Source organism: Nesoenas mayeri (genome assembly GCF_963082525.1).
Source record: "Nesoenas mayeri genome assembly, chromosome: 1".
In the NCBI taxonomy this organism is placed as follows: domain Eukaryota; kingdom Metazoa; phylum Chordata; class Aves; order Columbiformes; family Columbidae; genus Nesoenas; species Nesoenas mayeri.
The window spans coordinates 74740581-74764897 of NC_137541.1; the positions used below are offsets into that span (position 1 = coordinate 74740581).

The window sequence follows — 24317 nt, forward strand, 5'->3', positions numbered from 1 at the left end:
TATACAACTTAAAAAGCCAAACTTTCCCACCACAGACGACTTTAACCCGCTGTCTTGAAATTTATATTGATTCTGTCACTAATCTAGTTGCTTTTGATATGAGTCTTTTAGGAGAATATGCAGGGTTCTTTAAATTTAATTGCAGCAGATGTTTCTTTGGGTTTCTCTCTCTCATTTCACTCTGGATTTTAGTTGTTTTTCCTTGGAAAGGTACATGAAAGGGAAATCCTTGTATAGTCAAATGTTTGTTTTACCATCTAAAGCTTGCGAAGGGTCCTTAGCCTGGGCTGATTTCTTCTTGAAGAGCTGTAATTATTCATGGAAAGGAAAAAAAAAAAGCCTTTGTCACTAATAGGCTTCTTGGTGCTTCTCGTAACAGTCTTTATTATTCCTTTCTACATAATTTTCTATTGATGAGGTGAAAAAAAGGCTTCCTCTGCTGTTGAGAGAGAAAAGGTAATTGTTCTTTTTTCACATTTACCAATGCTTGTTGCGTTCCTTATGTGTTTAAAGGACAAGGATGCAGAAAATGATGTTATTGATGGCATCACCATGGCAACAGTTCTTTGGAATAATGCATTCTGGCATTGTTATTCTGCACACACAAAAAAAGGGAGACTTTCTTTTAAGCACAAGCAGATTGTGCCCCTTTTAAATGCACCCATGAACTTTGCTTTTCTGAAGATTTACAGACTGGTTTGGGGCAGAAAGGATTCTGACATCACTTACCTCTCTGTGTACATCACATTATGGCATTAAAAAACTCCACTTTGAAAAAGCCAATGGTTTAAAGAGACACAGTATGGGAAGGATACATAAACATTTCTTTGATCAGAAAGCTAACAAAAACTTGAAAGAATTTTGAAATTTATGAGCTCTAGCACCAGACCCACTAAATAATCAATCAAGAGACAGAGGAGAGTAGAGACAAACATTCTGAGCTTATTAAAGTAATTACTTAGTTATAACAGTACTCCAGATAACTTAGCTTTTACCCCGGCCACTACACACGTCTTAAAACATTTTGATAAGAAATTGAATTGCCTGTTTATAAGGCAGTTTGCAAACACGTATTTTGCCTTTCATATTCAATCTTCCAGTGTCTTCAGGTACTGACAGTCTTGCTAGAATAACATTTTAGAAGCAATAGCGTTTTCTAAGGCATAGTATCATTTTTTTCTTTCTTGACTCCACTGCAGTTCTGAGATGGATTACTTTATTTCTCTGACACTCATCACTGAAATATATATGTGTTTTTATTCTGTGTTTCATTCTGCCGTCTGTGGTGCCATTTCTGGTGCCCTAGCGTACACCTTACAGCTTGACTTCCCCAAGGGACAAAGTATTTCCAGCACACCCCTGGTTGGTGGAAGTGGGCTGTACAAACCTTGAGTTTTGAATGTAAGAAAGCTTTGCACCAGAAAGACCTTGTATTGTGTGCAAACTTATTACTTAAGTATACCCACAACCTCATTTTTGAGAGACACTGTAGTTGACTCAACAGCTCCAAAAGTACTGTTAAAATTTTGGTTCCGGGTTGTATATGATTTCTCCGAATGTTGCCACAGGTGGTGGAAATCAGCCGTTTAGTTGTTGAGCAGTTACTTAGACCACCAGATTTTTCTGCTATCAAAACATTGATGGAAATGTGAAGCTCTGGGGACTATAGCACAGTTACATATTGATGTTGCTTCACTTTCAGCTTTCTAGAGCTGATGTGACCCCGAATAAACTGAACAGGAGGCTATAAACTCTATTGCTTTATCTCTTATCTTTGAGAGACATGACCACCTTTGTGTTACACAGTCCTTTCTTTGTGGGGCCAAGTCTATGGATTCTTTAGCATCATGGCCAGTGTTTCATTTTGTAAGGGACAAATAGCAGAATGAGCTCTGAATCTTGGTCACATCTACCCCTACAAAAATGATAGGCCTGATGCACAGTAATTATTTGGTCTGTTCTTTATGTTTACCTGTAGAGCAGTGGACAGTCTTAATTTATTGCACAACACATTTCGGGGTTTAAATAGGTTATATATGCATTAGTACATATAGTATTATATATAATTATGAATATTCATTATATATATGAATTATTGCATATTATAATGGTACATATCTCTATGATAGTACATAATATATACAGTTAAATATCATATCAAATATAATTTTGCTAATTAGTCCTAGAGTGTATTTTCTGTATATGTAAAAAGAAAATAGGACAAAATCTATTGCATATATGAAACTTTTTCCAGCCATCAGCACTTAGAAATGTCTTTACGTGTTGCGTTCATGGTAATAAAAATATCTTACTAAAATAGCAAAATTTGTATCAGATTTTTTCAGACAATGTTGTCTCATTTGGGGTTTATTATGGCTTAGAAAGGTAGTGCCTGTAAGTTGAGGCCACAGGAGACTCTTATTTCCCTAAAAAAGAACTTGAAACTTGTGAGAATATTCTCAGAATAGGCATTGCTGAGGTAATTCTTCCACTTGGAGTTTGAAAGTAAACCCTTGCTCACATCCAGAGCCCTTCATCCTTGGTTGGTTCCATGGGGAATGAAGCATCTTAGCTAAAGCTTAGTAGGAACCCAAAAGAAGAATCTGTTTCATCCTACTATTTTACAAAATGTATTTGCTACACAGCTTTCTTAAATAGCAGTTGGAAAGGAAACCTGCTAAATATGTCATCTGACTTCCAAAGGTGATGATCAAGCACATATTCATTTTATGTTTAATTACATCATGTTGCAAGAGTTTGGGATGTGAAGGAGTGTTTGGGATGTGAAGGAGTTCCTGCAAAGGAAAGTGTTGTTGAATTTTATTTTCTTTCTTAATATATGCTATGTGTTTGAAAAAGTGACCTAGAAATACTGATTTTTAAAATATTTCATTAGAAATATTTATTTCTGGAAACCAAGGCTATCTCATATCAGCTGTGCAGATTTCAGAGAGAGGAAAAGATATAAGATTTCAGGATTCTTTTTATAATCAAGTAATCCCATCTCTTGTCTTTTCACAAATAATACTGTAATGATTTAAACTTTGGTTAGACCCAGTTCAAAGCCTTCTCAGGAAACACTAATGAAAAGCTCTATTTTAAATTAAATTATTTATTTATATTTGTGGAAAGTGTCTCTTTCTGAGATTACTTTAAGTCTTTGTAGCGGTGTTGACTGTTGTTTTGCTTTGCTTTCCTTTCCTGTCCTTGGCTTTCTGTTCCTCTGCCATTTATTTCCTTTTGTGTAAAATCAGTGGTAATGTCAGGTGCCAAGTAGACCCTGGCAGAGACCAACAACCTTGATTCTGACAGAGCAGCAGCAACACACATTCTCTGGCCTATATTGCTGAATTTCCTTTGAGATAAAGCATCTGTATGTGTGAGGAGGTAACGGAGACTATTGGAAGGGGTTTCAGTGAGCGCTGGCTTCCATTGTTAACTCTGCAATGTGGGAAACAGAGCAAGATGACCAGACTTCTTCCATGTGATCCACCAAAAAGCCATCACACAGTCACAAGTCAGTCACAACCAACCTGGGCTGCATTTCAGCCAGTCTTTCTTATTCTCTGTTCATCTTCCCATGGGCATTGCTGACATTTTCTGGAAATTTTTGAATCTGTTTCTCTTCTCTGTCTGCATAGTTTTTCTGCTAAATTAAACTTGATCCTTTCACTCCCATCATTCATTTAATCTTTCTGTCCTCTTTTCTGAAATTACAGTACCTTTGCATAATTGCAAATCTTTGCTTTTACTGGTGACAGAATGAAGTTGTATTTCTGACACATGCCTATTTCTAAATCTTAAGACAAAACCCCTGTTCAGGGCTGGATGACACATACAGTTTCCTGGCTGCCACTCAGAGCAGGAACATCTTGTCAGAGATCAGGCTGCAAGCCTGCCTGCTGAAGATGCCGTCCCTAAGCACATTTTACATCCAAGCTGAAACACATGTAACTGCTAAACAAACTTGAATTTGTTTATTTTGTAATATAGCAGCAGCTGTTTTCTTGTATGATGTCCAGGATTTCTCCAGCCAACCTACTTAATTAGTGTAGAATTCTGTTTCCTTGGGTCAGGTTCCCTGCTTTGTTTGTTTTCTTTTCAACCTCACTTGGGGTGAGTTGTAGTCACTGGAACAACTGTATTTTTCTAAAGCTTTAGGCAGAACCAAGCAGCTTATTTCAGAAATGAAGATGGAAAGGAAGTGTTGTGTTCATTCAGTTAAGAATACAAAAAACATTAGACCGTGACATAGATTATTACATTTGCGGCATACCCAACATGTGGTTTCTCATGAAGCTCTAGTGCTCTGTTCCTAGATGGCTGCTTTATACCCAGGGTGTTGTGATGAGCTGAGAAAGGGTAGCTGCCTCAACCAATTAGGTTTATCCTCCATTACCTTGCTGAAGAGAGCAAATCTTGGTGATTTTTGTTTGTTTGTTTATCCTCATGCAAGGACATATTCTGTTTTGAGATGAGAGCATCTTAGGCTCTCACTGGGGAGCCAGGCTCACCCAGACATTCTTCACATCCCAGAATCCCTTGTCAGTGAGCCAGAAATGTCTGGAGGATCTGATGTAACTGTGCAGCATAAAGGTGAAGGTCAGATACAGGCTATTGGAAGACAATCCTTTGGCTTCAATGGAGCTAAGATCTGACCATATGTATTTGTTGACTATAACTGGAGTTTTTAGCCAAATGTTGATTTTCATCACTCTTTTGAAGTGCACAAGATGCTGGATTTAGAAGGCCAAAGGAGAGTGTGAGAGTTGGTCGACAGAGGGACACTCGGAGGTGTAGGTAGGGAGCTGCTTTCCACAAGCCAGGCGAAAAGTTACAGTATGGGTTTTTTTGGATAGTCAACCATGTAACTGCATTTACGTGACCAAAATTTACATGCAGAATGTAACATTTGGCTTGAAACAGCTATCTTGCATTTTCACTAACATCATGTTCCTGTCTCCATCAGAAACTTAGTGTGTTCTATTTGGCCTACATTCCAAACAGAGTAAAACAAAAACTCTGGGAGAGGAGTTGTCTCCCTCAGTGTTCTAAATTGCTTGGTCATTGACTAGTGTGTTTATTGTAACTCTGTAGTTCCACACTTGAATTTTTAAAAAGAAATAAAGAAAAAAAAAACCCACTATGCTAGTAGTGTAGTAAACAACTCAAATCACAATGCTTGTTTCCTCTTGTATTCTTTCTTCTCTCTGCTGCTGAAGATGTATTCCTATCTTCCTAGCACCAGGCATTGAGAGAATGACCATAAGTGACAATCAGGTAATCTAAAGACATTCTATTTCATGCTACTTATTGTTTCTTCCTTTAAAGTTAATTATAAGATATTGGGTATTATCATATTTTGCCATGATATATAATACCTACTGATACAGTTGAACTGTATCAACTGATCCTGATATAGTTGAACTTTACCATTCCTTAAATTAACAGGTTTTTTAAAGAGAAAAGTCCTGAAAGTCCTGAATATCACCAACAGCAGTTTCATAGCACCACATGGATCCCCGACCCAAGCAGAAGTAATTATCCCCTATAATAAAGATTGATGGAGAGAAACTAACCACAACAATTGCTTGTTGTTTGTGTTATAAAGATTTATGCTTTAGTTTACATATAGGATATGCTCATTAAAAGTTTGTAAAGCAGTTCATAAATAATTAAACACTGTGGTTTATCTGAGTCCAGCAATTCAGTGCCTTGCATATAACTTATATTTAATGTCTTTCAACTCTTTGAGAAGTTACTAGAACAGAATCATACAAATCATGTGATGTATCAATTTCATAAATCATGTCTACAACTTTTTACATTATTTTTTAATAAGATTCTTTTTTTGTTGTTAAATAGGGTGCAACTATAATACAAGATTTCACTATGTAGCTCATGCTAAATTAACAAAAAAGATAATCCAGTTACATAGTTTTGGGGTATGAGTACTGTGTGCTACTGTGTGTGTCAGTGTGTATATATGGGTTAAGTTCAAGATTTCTTGTATTTTCTTGCCACATTCAATCACATCTACTCTGACAGTATTCTAAAAGCTATTACTGTATTATATCTTTGGTGTAATGTAAAGTAGTCTTTTTCAGATTATGTTTGGAATCAGCATGTTTAGTTGGAATTTATAAAATATAGCAACAATATAAATACAGAGTAAGTGAAATTATGACAAAGTAGAGGATAATACAAGCATATATGATGAACACAGAGTAAAATAATTGCAAGAGGTCTTAATTAAGATGAGAACATGCAGTGTTAATGAGAAATAAAGGCTGATCAGTACATTAGTTGTCACAGTCAGCTTGATTTAAGCACTTTCACAGCCATTGAGCTGAAAACGTTTTTAGAGCATAATACAATGGAGAGGTCATTGTATCAGACTGAACATTTTGCAGAACAGCACTATTAAGAGATCTGCGATAACTAGATAGCAGACTGGATTTATGTAGTAGACTCACACTCAAATCTCTCCTAGGTCAGGAACAAAAATGAATGTGGACTGTAGGTCATATAACAATGTCTGCCACTCTCCCATGAACAATCTTTTGTAACTGAAACTCAGAAAAAAAAAACAAACAAACAGGAATGTGATAGGAGAGCGTTTCTCAAGTCATATAAAAAAACATTAGGAGAGGATTTAGTTTAATTAGATTAGTGTTTTCCTTTCTTAAGTGGCATTTCTCTTCCTGTTTATAATATATTTTACATTGGATTTTGTTTTGCTGTCTTTTTTATTAAGGTGAATTTGCTAAGAACATGTCTGTGTTTGAAAAGTTTATTTTACTGTCTGCCAACATTGCTGAAGAGAACATGCACCCACTTTTGTGCTAGGCTTTAGAGACTACCTTGAGTAGCAGCATGTTAAATTACGATGCTGCTTTTATTAACAGTTAACATGAAAAACCTAGAACCTTTCAACATAGAGCATTTTAGTGTCATGATGATAAAATGAGCATTTTTTTGGTGTGCAGACTTCTCTTTCATGAACATCTAGTCTGTCCTTTGATTTGGGAACTATAGTTTTTCGCTTGACCGTAAACACATCAGTTCTAGAAGCTGGGACACACAGATCATTGCAAAAATCGAGAGGAGCAGCTGGGAACAACTCCTTGTGCTCGACGTATAGAGTACTATCCAGGGGCGGATGAGGAGTGAGTTGACACTCTGTGAGTGAGAATTAAGGGGCAGGCTGGCAGGGGTGACACTGTTGTCGGCGTCTATTACAGGCCACCAGATCAGGATGAGGAAGTTGATGAGGCCTTCTATGGGCAGCTGAGAGCAGCCTCACAGTCACAGGCCCTGATTATCTTGGGGAATTTTAACTACCCTCATGTTTGCTGGAAGGACTACTCAGCCAGGCAGCCACAGTCCAGGAGGTTCCTCCAGTGCATTGATGATAACTTCCTCATGCAAATGGTGGAGGAGCCGACTAGGAGTGGTGCACTGCTGGATCTCATCCTCACTAACAAGGAGGATCTGGTTGAAGCAGTAAAGGTTGAGGGCTGCCTTGGTTGCAGTGACCATGAGATGATGGAGTTCAGAATCTCATGTGCCAGGAACAGAATACCAAACAGAATTGCAGCCCTGCACTTCAGTAGGGCCAACTTTGGCCTTTTCAAGCGATTGCTAGGGGAAATCCTGTGGGAAAGTGTGCTTGAAGGTACAGACCCAAGATAGTTGGTTAGCATTCAGGGACTGCTTCTAACAAGCTCAAGATCAGAGCATCCTGACATGTAGGAAGTCAAGGAAGGGAGCCAGGAGACCTGCATGGTTAAGTAGGGAGCTGCTGGGTAAGCTCAAGTGGAAGAGGAGAGTTTATAGATCATGGAAGGAGGGGCTGGCCACCTGGGAAGAATATAAGGCTGTTGGCAGAGGATGTAGGGAGGCAACTAGGAAAGCTAAGGCCTCCTTCGAATTACACCTTGCAAGAGGGCACAAGGGCAACAGAAAGAGCTTCTTCAAATATATGACAGATAAAACTAAAACTAGAGGCAGTGTAGGCACACTGATGGAAAAGGTAGGTGCCCTGGTGACAGAAGATACAAAGAAGGCAGAGTTACTGAATGCCTTCTTTGTCTCTGTCTACTCTGACGGAGGCTCTTCTGAGGAGCCCTGTACTGCTGCGGCCCCAGAGGAAGGCAGGACAATGGAGGAGGTTGCCTTGGTTGGTGAGGACTGGTTTAGGGAGCAATTAAGTAATCTGGACATCCATAAATCCATGGGTCCAGATGGGATGCACATGCAGGTGCTGAGGGAGCTGGCTGAGGTCATTGCTGGACCGCTCTCCATCATGTTTGCCAAGTCTTGGGAAACGGGAGAGGTGCCTGAGAATTGGAGGAAAGCAAATGTCACTCCAGTCTTCAAAAAGGGCAAGAAGGAGGACCCGGGTAACTATAGACTGGTCAGCCTCAGCTCACTCCCTGGAAAGGTGATGGAACAACTTATCCTTAGTGCCATCTCAAGGCCTATCAGGGGTAAGAGGGTTATTAGGGGCAGTCAACATGGCTTCACCAAGGGGAAGTCATGCTTGACCAACCTCATAGCCTTTTATGAAGACATAACCAGGTGGATAGGTGATGGCAGAGCAGTGGATGTGGTCTACCTTGACTTCAGTAAAGCATTTGACACAGTCTCCCACAGCATCCTCACAGCTAAACTGAGGAAGTGTAGTTTAGATGATTAGGTAGTGAGGTGGACTGTGAACTGGCTGAAGAAAAGAAGCCAGAGAGTCATGGTCAATGCGGCAGAGTCTAGTTGGAGGCCAGTGTCTAGTGGAGTGCCTCAAGAGTCAGTACTGGGGCCTATATTATTCAATATATTCATCAATGATTTGGATGAGGGAATAGCGAGCACTGTCAACGAGTTTGCTGATGACACCAAGCTGGGAGGAGTGGCTGACACGCCGGAAGGCTGTGCTGCTATCCAGCGAGACCTGGACATGATGGAGAGTTGGGCAGGGAAAAATTTAATGAAATATAACAAGGGAAAGTGTAGAGTCCTGCATCTGGGCAGGAACAACCCCAGGTTCCAGTATAAGTTGGGAAATGACCTATTAGAGAGCAGTGTAGGGGAAAGGGACCTGGGGCTCCTGGTGGACAACAGGATGACCATGAGCCAGCACTGTGCCCTTGTGGTCAGGAAGGCCAATGGCATCCTGGGGTGTATTAGAAGGGGGGTGGTTAGTAGGTGGAGAGAGGTTCTCCTTTCCCTCTACTCTGCCCTGGTGAGACCCCATCCGGAGTATTGTGTCCAGTTCTGGGCCTCTCAGTTCAAGAAGGACAGAGAACTGCTGGAGAGGGTCCAGTGTAGAGCCACAAAAATGATTAAGGGAGTGGAGCATCTCCTGTATGAGGAAAGGCTGAGGGAGCTGGGTCTCTTTGGCTTGGAGGAGACTGAGGGGAGACCTCATGGCGGCTACAGCTTCCTCATAAGAGGAGGAGGAGGGGCAGGCACTGATCTCTTCTCTCTGGTGACCAGTGACAGAGCCCAAGGGAATGGCAGGAAGATGTGCCAGGGGAGGTTTAGGTTGGAACCTGCTGCGGTCATAATTCTGTACTGTCTTGGTAAAGGCGAAGAACAATTCCATAGGTGCTTCCCCTCTCTTCCCTGGTTCTGCATTACGTTGGTCAGCTCTAGGAAGGAGCAACACATGAAGCACAGGGCACTCCTCTTGATGCTGAGGCCCCTGTGGTGAGTTAGGACTTATGATGATTAAGAGAAAAACTTTGAGCACATTTAAATGAATCCCGCCCAATTTTTCTATGATCATGTTTTTTTTTCCCGAATGACTGTTTTTTCACCCATCTCTACAAACCAAGCTGTTTGGCCTGGATTATGCCAGATACCCCCAGAGGGAAGGCAGTGCTTTTCCTGGAGCTGTGCACTGCCCGTCACTGCGCAGCGGAGCCTCCTGGCTGCCTGCACATGGCAGCAGTGCCAGGGGGTCTGAAGGCTCCCTGTCCACCTCCCCTTTAGGTCACGCTTTGGCCTGGGGCTGAGGGAGGATTAAAACCAAGGCAAGCACAGCAATGCATAAGAAACATCCCACTTGAACATCCAGGGAATTTTTTCCATGCTGTTCTTCACAGTCTTAGCTAGTTCTTTAAAAAGCATGTGCACATTAGGTGGCCACTAAACATTAGCCAATATAAGGCAAAACTCTGTTTCTCAGAAGGTGATAGTGAAGGGAGATGATAACTCAGACATTTTACTTCTATGATAGCAGAGTGATGTGCAGTCAGCAGACCAGTTATTTTATTAGCAGCAGTGCGCTGCATCCAGCTCCAGTATAGGCAAATATATGAGAGGTGATTTATGTACTTCTAGTTAATTTTAGAGTTTGCACCACATCCTGCTAAAGAGAATACTAAACAAAGTCATTTTAGGAGTATTTGTCTCTCCCATTTATATGCATTTGTATAGCAACTGAACTAGTATTAGGAAGCTATTTAGCATATTTTTGCATTTTTTAGTGTGATTTATATGCTGTATCATAAAAGGTTCAATATTGTCAGAAGAGTTAGCTTGCAAATAAGTAAATCTTATGTATCAACAATAAATAACTTGTGTATGTAGATTGATACAGATGACATTGGGCAAAATTCTGCATTTGCTGAAAAATTAAAATTTGGAATGATGAATGCTGTTTGCAAATTAACACAAATTTCATTTACATTACATTTTTAAACAAGCCAAAATATTGATTTGCTACATTTTTATTTAAATAGTTTTTTCAGGCCCAAACAAAATTTTGTTTAGGATTTGGTTGTAATTTAATTCTTAGGGATTTTGAAAAATACTGAAATACAAATGAGAGGTTTTGTTGTGGATGAGTTTCTGCTCTTGATTGGAAAGTAATGGTCTTCCATTTCACCAGAAAAACCTAAATTTTCTGAAATAATGGTTTTCAGGCTTAGGAGATTTCTGTGCTGTTCTTCAGCTAAATAGCTCCAACTACCCGATGAATACAATAACTGAAATTATTACTGTAGTAACTGAAATATTGTGGTTTTATACACAAATACCAGCATAAAATTCTGCTTTCTCTTTCACTTCCGTTTCAGAATGTAATAATTCTGATCTTTGATTTCTCCTGATATTTTAGCAGTGCACCATTTCTGTCTTCCCAAGTGATTTTAACAATGGCAGATATTCAGTATGTGTAAGTAAACACTGAAAATCGCTTGCTTCATTACACTTCTGGGCCATTAAATATCTTCTTTCATCTGTCTAATTCCTCTCTTCTCATTGCCTCAGCAGTGTGACTCAATCAGGCATGTGTTATCTTTCCCAGATCCTTTTCTGAACATAGCATAGCGCGCAGGAATGCAGTTTGTCAAACACATTGTGTCTGAAATCCTTTGTTGGGAGAAGTGTAGAGAAAGAGATTATAAAATGCCTCAAAACCTTCATTAAGGCTGTTCCCAGGTTTCTTACATCTGTTCAGCCAAACAAAAGATTCATACCTCACTTCAATGTATAGGATGGTGTAGTATAATATAGGATGTATTATATCTTCCAATCGCATCTTTTATCCAGGCTGCAGTTTACAGACTAACTTATTTTCTGCTTTGACAAGTTTTTTAACTCATCAAGGCTGACACAGAGGGGAATTTAGAAGAGAGAAATATATCTGTTGTCCATAATGTTGATTTTCATGGGCGGTGAGATTTAAGATCCTGATATTTTTTGTAGGAGAGATGAACAAAAATACCCACGTGGAGTGGTGATGGGTGTTTTTCATTGCTCTGCTAATATAAACCTTTCTGAGGTAAAGTTGAACAGCGCAAATAACTTCTGAAGCTGGTAGCTTCTGTCATCCTGAGGGAATCTCTGGCTGACTTCTGTATCATTTCCTCCTCAGAATTTTGTACTCAAACTGTCTTACATGCTAATAATTTCATTTGAGTTACATTAAAACTATGCTGTATGCAGACAAATTTTGCACAAATTCATCATGAAGCTTTCACACTTGGTTTCAAATATTTGGTAGTGTGAGACCAGCCTCAGCCTAAAGGCTGTATGTGTAGATGCCAGAGGTGGCAGGTAGGTTCATGTAGCTTCTTTGAGAATAAAAAGGGAGAGCAGTGATCATTTTCACCTCTGGAGGCAAAAACTTTGCAACAGCTCTGAGAAGACATTTAATTACAGTACATTGTCACTGTAGGTGTGACTTGAACGTTTTACACTGGAGTTATTTTGAGAAATTAGGCTAGAATATGTAGAATATACAGCTGCTGAGCCCACACTGACATTGCATGCACCAGTGTTTTGGGCAATACATGCTGTGTTCACACTAGTAAACTGAGTTATGCAGTGAATTCTCTGTCAGTGTACCCCGAGACAATTTTTTTTCTCCTTTCCAGGTCAGATATCCAAGGGGAAGTCTGGGAAGGCTTTGTAATGCAAATCTAGCTTGCCTTTGCTCACAGAAGGAATGCTAGATGCTGACCCATAAGGACTGAGTTCAAGATTTCTGTGAATATGTGGGATTTGAATTAACTGGTTAATGAAAGCCTCTAAGAGTATAAGACACGTTCAGTATCTAAATCTCTTACGTGGTTTAGATAGCTAAAATTTGCCCTGTGATGATTAAGAGAAAGCTGGTTGATGCTGCTCCTTGGTATAAACATTAACAGGAATCCACACATGGCACTGGGATTTTTGTTGAAAAGCTGGTATGTCTTGTTTTCTTGTTTAATAGAGTCAAAGAAAAAAGTGGTACTGGGTTTGTTGGAGTTTGGCTGCGCTTATGGCGAATGACACAGACAATAGATATGTGTAACGAATAGTGAAGAAACAGATCCAAGCAAAAATGCTCAGATATAACCTTTGGTAGTTTTTTTCTGTTTGAGAGTATAAAGCACATTAACAGGCAAATAAAAATGCACCAGACAGCGACAACCATTTAATTTATATGTTGAAAAAAATAAGAGTGAGTTCAGTTATTCAACTCTGATAATCACCTGTGGGACAGACAGCTTTCTGGAGCTTCTTTTGAATCCATTATATTTTCCAGAGAGATTAGAATATGGATATGGAATAGGGAAGTCACAGGTCCTGGGTTTCTACATGCAGCAGAGACACCCTGTATTCCATGGCAGTACTTATATTCGCCCCAGAAGAGATTTGTCTTTTCTTACACTGTTTTGTTGATTGTATACCTCTTTTTCAGCTGCATTCTTTTGCATTGTGGAACACAGTTCAGATGCAAAATTAAAATTACAATTAAAATTACCAGAGGACTGGATGTGTATAACTATTTTGTAATTTTATTTCAGTATTAATATTTTCCATTTTTCTTTCTTTTTTTTTTACAGAGGGTATGAACTGTATGAACAAAGATCATGGGTGTGCACACATCTGCCGGGAGACGCCCAAAGGTGGGGTTGCCTGTGAGTGTAGGCCTGGCTTTGAACTTGCCAAAAACCAGAAGGACTGCAAATGTAGGTAGATAAAGATTAAATTTCAAATGCCCCCAAATGTCTTATTTTCTTCATTGTTGTTATTTTCCAGAAGCCAAGAAATCAACTTTGTTTTGGCCAAAGGTGATTTGTGATTTTAGTAATGTGGTTTTTTTCTGTAGAAGGTTTACTTGGGGATGGTTAAGAGGGATTGAATAACAGAATGTTGGCAGTGACTCTTTTAGCAAAATGGTATCAACTTCTCTACCTGCCTATGAATGCAGAAGAGTGAGGGATCAGTTTAATCCAGGTGTTCCTTGTAAAGCAAAACAGATAAATTATAGAGGATTCTGGGATACAAGGTTTTGAACGTCCACAATGATAGATGCATTGATAAATCTGCTAAAAGGTTTAATGATAAGTCCACTAGAGAGATCAAATTAAGAGTGTTAATTCCTCTCTTTTAAATGATAAAAATGTTTGCTCTAGTCCTGATTCCACTGCACATAGGCTACTTTTCTTGTTATTATGGTATCATCTATATACTGTTCTTCAAAGAAAAACACTAAGTGATGTATTCTCGAAGCTGGGATTCTGAAGACACAGATACTCATTATCCCACAAAATTGGAAGTTCTTCTGTATAAGTTAAAATAATTGACCCTCTATAACTTAGAATTGTCACATGAAAGCTTTCAAATTGCATGGGAGTATTTCTGATGCCTTCTGTGAGTGTTAGATCTGACTCAAATAGCTTGCTTTCATACTTGGCAGCTTTGTGAGGGACAAAAAAAAGGAAGTGCTATAAAACAATATAAAATATGTTTTGTGCTTTCACAGGGCCAGTATTTTTGTGATAGCCTTTCTTCCACTTTGACTTTTTTCTTCCTGAGATCTCCACTGTATAAACACACTTAGATGATATTAGGTCCCAAATACAAAGTCAAAAGAATAACCTTCAAATATCATCAAGAAATGCCACAGGATATTGTACAGCCTGATTGCTCCTCAGCATTAAGAGGCTACACAGAGCCAAAGGCAAAAGCACAGAGAAAAATTGTCTTCATGGCCATTTTCATTCTCAATGTTTATTAGAAGTGAACATTGCATGTTGTTAATTGCACTGCAACATCAGCTACATCAGTAAAGTGGGAGAGGATGTTTATTTATGTTTTTTATTATTTGTTTCTACAAATCTGTACATTCTTTAGGAATTACACTCGCCTTTTTCATAGTGAGATGGTGACAGGAGAATTAGGGCCTTTTCTAGAACAGTATTTCTAAATGCCTCAAGGTTTAATGGAGTGAAAAACTTGAATTTATTCTGTGCCTTGTGGTGTTCAAATTGTAGTTGGAAGTACAATGAACTTTTGCTGACAGACCTCTAAGTAGGGCTGCTGACTTTTTCAAGGCCGCAGAGCTTGCTGCAGAGTACACTGACCCCTAAACCCACAGCACATTCTGCAAATGTGTTCCAGAGTCTCCTTTAAAATAACTGTATTTCCAGCCTTTCCAAACGCAAAGAAGTATAAAGCTGTAGCCAGATAGTCTGGGACAAAATTTGTGAGATTACAGGAGGCTATTTATAAAGGACTAGTTCTGAAACCAAATCTTGACTTCTAAAAAAACCTTTTCACAGCTGACCATTTCAGTGGAATTGGCTTAAATCTTGAGCTGCAGCTTTGCAAGTACAGAGTAGAGCTATGTTGAAGAGCTGAAAAAGAGACACTTGCCCCTTGTCAGCCTGGACTGGGTCTGTAGCCCTGTATACCAGGGACTGGTAGGGTCTGATATACTCCTGTCCCTGGATCCCTCTCAATTATTCTGATTTATCACGGTCCCTCCAGGAGACTGTGCCTTTCAGAGGCTGTCAGAGCTTGCTTCTCTGTTTTTTATGAGAGCAAGTGGTAGAAAACCGGTACCTTACTGGGTGAATTTTTGTCAGTTTGCAGTTGAATCAGAATACTGGAGTGATTTTCAGACGTATTGGCCTAAGTCCACTAGCAGTGGGATCTTTGTTCCTCAAAGGGAAAAAAATATGTTAAAACAAGTTAGAAAACAGAAAAAAAAAAAAAAAAAGGAGGGATGCTCCTGCCTTTTATACCTGCATTACAAGATTGTCCTTACATCCTAATCAGATTATTACATATCAGCTGATCATATAATCGCATGCTCATGAGGAAGTCACTATTGGTGTCTTGCTTCATTTAGTGTACATGATGGCTAGTGCTCATTAAACAGGCTTTTGTTCAATACCTTCCTCTCCATAATTCAGGGTCATACCTTGCCTGCTGCACAGTATTTAAACCCTATCATGAACATGAAATTTTTAATTTCCTCATGGATGTTCCCACGATACTCATTACTGTAATTCTGAAGTGCTTTGTAGGCATTGGTCATGTGTTTTCAGAACGTTCTTGTCAATTTAAATAGTACTGGTTTGCCTATCTTACAAATGGGTAGTCAATATAAAGATGTTAATATCAAAGTCATTTAATAGTGATAGGTGATTAACAAGAGACACCCAGAACCCAGGTCAGCATTTATAGTACTTCAGTATGATCAAAGCTCCAGCCATGGTTGCAAATGCTGTGGCGAAACGAATATGATATTAGTAACCTGTAATAGATATGATTCAGGTGACTTGCTAAGCCCTAAGTAGGAATTCCCTGGCAGGAGCAGAAATAGATTAAAGTTTTTTTAGGTCTCAGTTCACTGTCTGAACAAGACCATCCTTTCTTGATGGTCCCTTTCTGATTTACTGCTCATTCTACAGCAAATGAGACAAGATTCTCCAGCTGTTTCCACAGACCTGACTTTGCCCAGCTCCACTGTGCACTGAAGAAGACAAGAGTGTTTTCTTCATCTGCCATTAAGGATGATTATCATGATACAACAAGTCTAGATACCAAAAGTGTGGTATTTTGTAACTTTTGAGTGCTTAATATTGCGAACTTAATGGTTTCTTAGTGTACATTTTAAACATGCAATTTATTTTAAAAAAAAAAAAAGTCTTGCTCACCATTCTAGGAAAACACAGAAGCACTCAGGCTGCAAAGGACCTCAAAAGGTCACCTAGAAATACACCAAGCAGAATCACACAGATCCACACATAATCCACACATAATTCCTCAGAAGAGATGCATCCTTTAGATCCAAGCTGCAGTGAACTATCATCTTCTGTGTACACAAGCCACTAGAAAAGGAATATGCTTTGTCAGTGATTTTCATAGATAGGAATAGTGGATTTGGTTCCATATCACAGTAGAAAATCAGAGGAAAAGACCTTTCTTTATCTGTATCCATGATAGATTTTAAGATCCTACTCTTGAGCATAATTGCATTAGAAATTTTTGACAAACTGAAGATTTCCTTCCCAAACATGAACAAGCCAAGACATTTTTTGTTAATCTCATTATTACCTGAAGCAGTTTAGCTGGAACTTGAATAAGTAAGAGAAAAACTAAAGCAGATACACATACCTGCAAGTCACAACCCAAAAGAAATAATTCTGGCAGTTATAAACAAGTGAAAGCTGAATGTTTTAATGAAAAATACTGGCTAAACTGAACTACGTCTGTTTCTGTGTGCCCTCTCCGATAATAATGATTTAAGTGAGGAGGAAGGCTAATGCTAAGTAATTCTAAAAATCCCATCTAGTATATTTACAATAGAATGCTGTCCCACCAATGCCAAGTGTCAGCTTTTCAGCTCCTGCTGACAGTGTTCTCATACAGCTATTTGCTGTCTGTACTAAGATCTCCAGAATTTTGAAACTGTAAGGCCATGCTAGAATAAATAATGCAAGCAATGTTGCATGCACAACTTTATCACATAGAAAGAGGTGCCCATATATTTGTATAAATTATATATCTAATTGATCTAATTATCAATTTACTTTAAAAAACAGTGCAATTTTTAATTTACCTGGAATTACAGCAAACTGCTGCAGAAAGCCATGCTCCAAAAAAAAAAGGTCTGGCTTGTTGCAAATTCTGTGGCATCTAAGCCATTATGCATTTCTCAGTCCACATACAGACAAGATCGGGACATTGTTGTCTTAGGGGATTTTTTGGGTTAGTGGGCACTAAATGCTAGATTTAATATTTGGCCGTATGTTTTCAAATACTTGTTATGGGCAAGTCAGATGGAAGGGATCAGAAAAAGGATTATGTGAAACTTCAGAGAAGCACTGAAAACAGGATTTAGCCTGTAGAGTGAGGCTGAATTTTGGTGTTTTCTCTCTTCTGAGGGGTTTAGCATAGAAAATCAATATCATCATTTAGAAGAATTAAGTAAATTAAAATCTCCTTTTGTCTTTAAGATGTCATTCCTCTTCCAGACAGTTGTTTCTTGTCTTTCATCATCAAATGCCATTTCAAGACTAGTCCATATATTTCCATGGATATAAGCAGTGGCCCACTTGCAAAGCTGTGTCTGAGGGATGCTTAGCTCAGCCCAGCCTAACTGAATAGTGGCTGCTGCTCACAGTGTAGGCAGGTGGGCACTTAGGGAGACAGGGTCAGCCTGCAGGCCCTAAAGGGTGGCTGGCCAGTTCAAGAGCCTGAGCATTTTAGCCAGTGAGAAGAATTACTCTTGTCTGAAGGCTGTTTGAAGCACCAGCATCAGGGTTGCAGCTCAGGGTGCCCCATAGCTCTTCGTTCACAATAGAAACAATGTTGGGACAACAGGCAGGTAACTTGACCACCAGCATTAGATACCTCACTTAGATAGTGTGCATCTTTGTAGGATTCATCTGTGGTTTCTGCTCATGTTTGTAGCCAACATGAGCAAAGGCCCCTCTAGCAGATGCTGGTTTTTGCCAATTTTACAGGGTATTTCTTCCACTAAGGGAAAGAGCCCAGCATTTTGACTGCACTTAAGACAAATGCATACACAAATGCTGAAGCGGTGGCAAAAGCAATAGTGTTATTCTGGTTTTGAATCTGGTATGTGAGGTTAAGTATATCTGAGTTCTAACAAATATGTATATATTCTCCTTAGGTTAAAAAAAAAAAAAAAAAAAAAAGAAAGAAAAGAAAAATTACTTACTCTTTTCCATCTATTTTCCATCCTTTTTATTGTAACATGATTTATAATATTTGAAGCTGAACTGTGTCTATTGGAAGTTACTCTTTGGCTTCTGTTTGCCATTGTAATGTCATAGACTCTGAATGAACACACAGTCTTAAAGCTGTGGAGTCCAGAGTTAATCAGAACTAATTTTTAAAAGAACGCTGAGATATCTCATTAAGCTTGCTTTAATGATTTCTGGCAAAAATGGAGTAGATCTGGATGTCCCTTTGCTTTTAAATAACTTTGATTTTCTTCCTCTAACAAAAGGAACTTCTCACTGTGTCACTGCCACAGAATTAAGGCTGGAAGGAAACTGAAATGACATATTTTACAACTGGATTTTGTACCAATTTCACCTGCAGACCTGTCAAGCTCCAGAGTTTTTCTGAAGTGCTTAAAATAAATAAATAAATTGTAGTCTAGACAGAAATTCAAATATTTCAAAAACATGATTTATTAATATTTGTAAGAGACAGGAAAAGGAACTGACCTACATCTATGACTTGGTAGAACAGGAACCAGTAACTTTAGCATACAGGGCAACTATAAAAGAAGTGTGTGATTCTGCAGGATTTACTATAAACTCGTCAGTCTAATGAAGTTTTTCATAGACAAATATAGCAAGGAAAAGTCCCTCATATTACGCAGATCAGAGAAACCATGTTAAGATATTTTCATCTCTGCCAGCAAAGGCTTTCAGCAAGGAATACCAAAAATAACCACTGCATTCAAGCTGTTTAAAATATACACTGTGTTGCTGATTGCACTTTAAAATCCTCAATAAAATTACTGTTGGCTAGAAATGTATTTAAACTTCTGGCATAAACAACACCTTTAATTTAATTCGTGAATGGCATGACAGTCCAGTTGGGCTAGAAACATGTGATGAACTTCCACATAGTCCAAGAGGCAAACGGGGTCAAGAAGGAGGAGAGGACAGGTAGAGGGAAGTTACCCCATCCAGGATTAGCTCTGCCAGTGCTTGCCCAGCACAGACAGGCATAGCATTGAGCAAGTAAATGTTTTTTCAGCATGACTGCATCCAAAAGGCGGGAGGTTTAAGACTAAAATTTTCATTTATTTGGTTTGCATCAAAAATAAAAGCTAAAATATTATTGTGTATTGAAGGAAATGAAATGTTGCCTCCATTTGATGCAAAGCGGAATGGCTTGCTTCATGTATTTTTTCACAAAAATACATTAATAGGCAAGTTATAAAACTGGAGAAGGAGAAAGAATGCCTGAGAGTGGTTGATGCTTAGGAGGCTTTTTAATGTAATTCCTTGGAATTTTAGGATTCTTACGGCTTTGGGTATGTGAGTTCAATTCCCTCCTCTGTCTGTGGGACAGAACCAACAATTCCCATTTTCCAGCCTAGTGCCCAAAGTGTCAAGCTCCAATAAGAGAATGTGGATCTGGCTGCTCTCCATGTTTCTCATTGCCATTCTTTGCAATGGGATAGAACTGTGACATTCCTGGGAGGAGAGGTGGGAATCCAGGCCGGCCCTGTTCTCAGGGAATGTTCTAGGCCATGAAACTACTCCCTTTCTATCTCTGAACAACACAAGAATTCTGTTCAAAATGTACAATGTGAAGGACCAGGGATGCTTGCATCTCTGGTCTGTACTCGCTTGGGAGATGGACAATTCCTGTTGTGATCTTTGCCACACTTCAGGGACCACGGGTGTAAACTTGCAGTTCCCACGCTGGCAGGAGGTTTTAAGGTGAATTCTGTTGAGTATGCTGTGCTGGGTCTCCCTCAGTTCCTTTTCTTAGAATTGTTCCATTTTAAGCAAAATACTATAGTGATTACTGAGAGTGGCATGACTGTTCAGCACTGGGACACTCATGCCACAGGTGGGATATTTCTAGTTATTGTGACTGAAAATTCCAGTCTACTCCATTTTAAGAAGCTAGCATTAAAGTGGGGTCACTGAGGTCAGTGGGAAATTATATGAGTTTAGCCCTATTGGATTAGATAGAACCCCAGTTCAGATGTAGATACATGATTTTAAAATCTTGTTAACCATTATCCTAGTTTTACTGTGCATTGCAATTTGCTACCCTGGCTCTTCTGTAGACTCTCTTCTCTAGAACCAAAATTCTGCTAAAACCAATGTGAGGAAGTTCCTTCTGATTAGTAGGAGCCAGTATTTAAATTACTGTAGTGACTGTTTAAATGTACTGTAACATTTCAAAACATTGAAGTCCTCTGAAATGATGAGCATAATGTAACTGAATGACAGCATAGTGGATTTGCCCTGTATCTGCCAGTATGTGTATACTGATAAAGAACCTAGCCCAAATTACCTGTATGTGAAGACAGTAAATTGAATTCAGTCAGATCAGAATTGTACTATTCAGCATCACGCTATGTAACTGCAAAGGATTAAGGGGAACAGGAGCAAATGAGCGGCATTGTTAACGACACTCGCAATCTTAATATTTAAAAACAGTTTTGTCTTAGTAGTCAGACGTTAAATCCATCATGTGACAAAGGAAGTTTGATCTGTTGATTCATGTAAACTTCAAAACTCTGTCTTGAACAGTGTTTGCTTGAATGAACGTTTAGTATTTTTTCACCAGAGGATGTTTTAATTGCTAAAAGCCATTTTCCACTGTATGCTTGGAAGTGGAAGTGACATCTCCAATGTTGCCTTCCTAGTTTAGGCCAGAGCACTGCAAGGCCATAACAACCATGCATTTTTTGCTTCACGGAAGAAAAAAAAAGTTCCCTGTTTGGTTTTTTTTTAAACAATATTCTACTCTAGGAGGACTAGTACTTGAAATAATGGATTTCAAGACTTACATAGTTTTGTTCCTGCTGTTTGGTCTTTGCTTCCTCCACTTAGAAAGTGAAGGGGAATGGCAAGATAATTGCTGTCTGTCGACTTGAAAATAAATGTCTATTTTGGTAGACTGCTCATTTCTTCATGCCATGTACATCACGGATATGAAGCATGTAGCTTTTAGAAAGAGATGGAATTAGCTAACCACTCTTACTAAAACTATGAATGCAAATAGGCTGGGGAAGAAGTAGCACATACTTCTGTTTTTCTTCCTTTTTTTCTTTGATGCATGGATTGAGAATAGGGTGTGAGACAGGAGCATGGCTAAGATAAGCAGGGGTCAGAAAGAATAAGAAATGCAAATAACCACAAATACAAATGTTATGTTGCCTTATGTCTTGGTTTGTTACTGCTCTTCTGTGTTCTGAAAGGCCCTCAAGACTAATTGGTTTCATTGTCATTTTATTTGTATATACATATATACACATTCATTTGGGGCTTAACTAGTAACCTGTAACTATGGGAATGGAGGCTGCCAGCACACCTGTGATGACACAGATACTGGTCCTGTGTGTGGTTGTCATCAGAAGTATGCCCTACATTCAGATGGCCGAACCTGCATTGGTAAGTACTTCACTGCAGCACGTTTTATTTCATATTCCTCATAGAATATATCTGTGCACATGTGTGTGCGTGTGTGTGTGTGCATGTGTGTTTATATCTCACAGGTGTGCAGCACCATTGCTGAGAGAAGTGTCTAACAGCAGTTACTGGCTGTAGCAGCTAAGGTCACGCTATACAGAGAGAGAAGCATTTGTTCTTGTTTTGTCAAAATGTTTGTTAATGAAGTATCCCTTTGTTACTCCTTTGTAACTTTATTTTCATAACTCTAATATGAAGTTAAAACGTGTAGAACATTCATAATTATGAATGGAAGTTCAGCTCTTCCATTCACTTTCATGAGTCAAGACTTACTTGCGTAAGCAAGAGGCGGAAAATAATCCTCTTTTCTAAGCTGTTATTGGGGAAAATTAATCGTCATTACGTGCTTTCTTCCCTGTTGTGTGTTTTATGATTCTAAAAATTACAGCACTTGTAATGAATTAGCTTTCACTCAGATTATCAGTAGGAAAAAGCTGTACAAGAGATGGAGCATCTTGGGAGATGCTGTGCAAACTTTTATGATTATAAAATACAATATTTACCTAACACTATTTCTTTCCACTCTGCCTTTTTTTTTAATAAAAAAGCATATTTTTGCATAGCGCAAGTTAAAATTTGGATATTCTTACTCACCGATCAGAACCTAAAATCCATAATGGTTTTCATTAGCACTGTGGTCATGTTGACTTTTTTTGTTTGGTTAATTTCAAATGCTTACGAATTCCTAGTAATTTCCTGAGTTTGAAGAATCACGGATGCATATTTATAATCTTTCCTCTCCTTTATCGATACTGCAAGACAGAACACTTGAAATCCATGGAAATCTGTCAGTTATCTTTAGTGATCCGTCGATCAGATCCATGGCGTAAAACTCAGTGGCTGCCCAGAGCCTCGCTCGCTTCTGCAGGGTTCGATGGCACACACGTGTGGTAGTGTTGTGTTGGCAGAGGTAGAGCGGGACAAGGTTCAGCACTGGACACTGCCTCGCTGTGCACACAGCTTGTGTCTCAGCTTACGGGATCTCTCAGCTTGTGCTTTTGATTAACACAGAGGGCTCCATTGCATGGTCTCTCTGTTTCAATAACCCGCCCTGAAGCCTGTGGCAGTTCCAGATGCAGAGGATTAGCAAGAGCGAGGGCCTTGAGAGCAGGTTTTATTGAGTGGATAATCGGTCTTCTATTTCTTAGTGTTCACTAATATCCTCAAACTGATGTTTTATTTTGTCCAGCATGTAAAAATGATTTTAAAAGCTGTGTACACTGCACCTGTTTTTTACTTTTTCCTTTTTTTTTTTTTCATTTTTGTAATGTAATACACACAACTCCATGTTACATTCCTTGGTCTTGTGATGTAAGTCACATATTACTGCCTGTGCTGATTTTCTTCCTTCTAAGTAGTTCTTTCTCCTAGAATACTTTTGATTATTTTTTTTTAATTTATTTTTACATTTTTATTCCTGCTTTCTGGTGATGGTTCCTGATTGCCTGTCTTGTCTGATAACCGACGTTCATTAATTATTTACAGAGCTAAATAAAAAAAACTCAAACAAAAGCCTCTATTGCAGCCTGATCCCATCTAGAACTTGTTAAAACAAAACAAAATAACTTCTTGTTACCACTCAACTATTTAGTGTTGCCACAAACAAAACCTGCCAGCCTCCTCCTCCTCCTCCTCCTCACTTCAGTGATTCCAGTGTTTGCTGTCTTCAGTGGTGTGTATATTCCAGGCATCACTGCAAGAAATGCAAACTTCTGCAATGCCGATAAATACTTGTTGACTCTTTGTCTAACATATTATGTCTTTGTTTGCTTGACTTATCCTTTTTTTTTATGTTTGCTGCATGTGAAAGTTTCCACTTGCACTTTTGTTTTTTTCTTTTGCTAATAAGCATTTCCCTCTCTGTATGAATCATTTTATTTACCCAGCTGCTGCTTCTCCATTGCTCTCCTGTACCAGAAATCTTTATTTTTATTTCATTACTGATCATCTCTTCCCACACTTGTGACTGTTTCTGTGTTTTTCTAGTGAAGCATAACCAAACTAAGGTCCTCATTATGCTGTAATGGAACTCTTACATGTAGCATATCAGAGACTACTTTGTAAAATGACCTTTGCTGACATCATCTTGCTTACTGCATGCTTATAAAATTACTAAACCCTGTTCTTGCAACATCTTTCCTAGCATTGAATGTTTAGCTAGTAGTGTTTCATAGACAAGCAGGCAACCAGCACTGCCCAAATTGTTCTTTTTTTGTGTTTGTTTGGTTTGTTGTTTGTTTATTTTCGTTGGTTTTGTTTAATTTGCATGCTGTTGTTTGGTTTCTCCTCACAATGTGTCAATGTGTACAAGACTATGGTGCATCCGTGCCC

The 24317-nt window shown here is 38.8% G+C and overlaps 1 protein-coding gene across 1 annotated transcript in view; it reads left to right on the plus strand.

Moving 5' to 3' along the window:
- The window catches only part of SCUBE1 (signal peptide, CUB domain and EGF like domain containing 1), a gene marked incomplete at its 3' end in the record, with an annotated part of 203564 nt that overhangs the window by 91722 nt on the left and 87525 nt on the right, over positions 1 to 24317 (plus strand). The window contains exons 5-6 of the mRNA XM_080363809.1: positions 13338 to 13463; positions 21792 to 21908. Coding sequence (XP_080219935.1) covers positions 13338 to 13463; positions 21792 to 21908 — 243 coding nt within the window. The remainder of the gene's footprint in view (positions 1 to 13337; positions 13464 to 21791; positions 21909 to 24317) is intronic.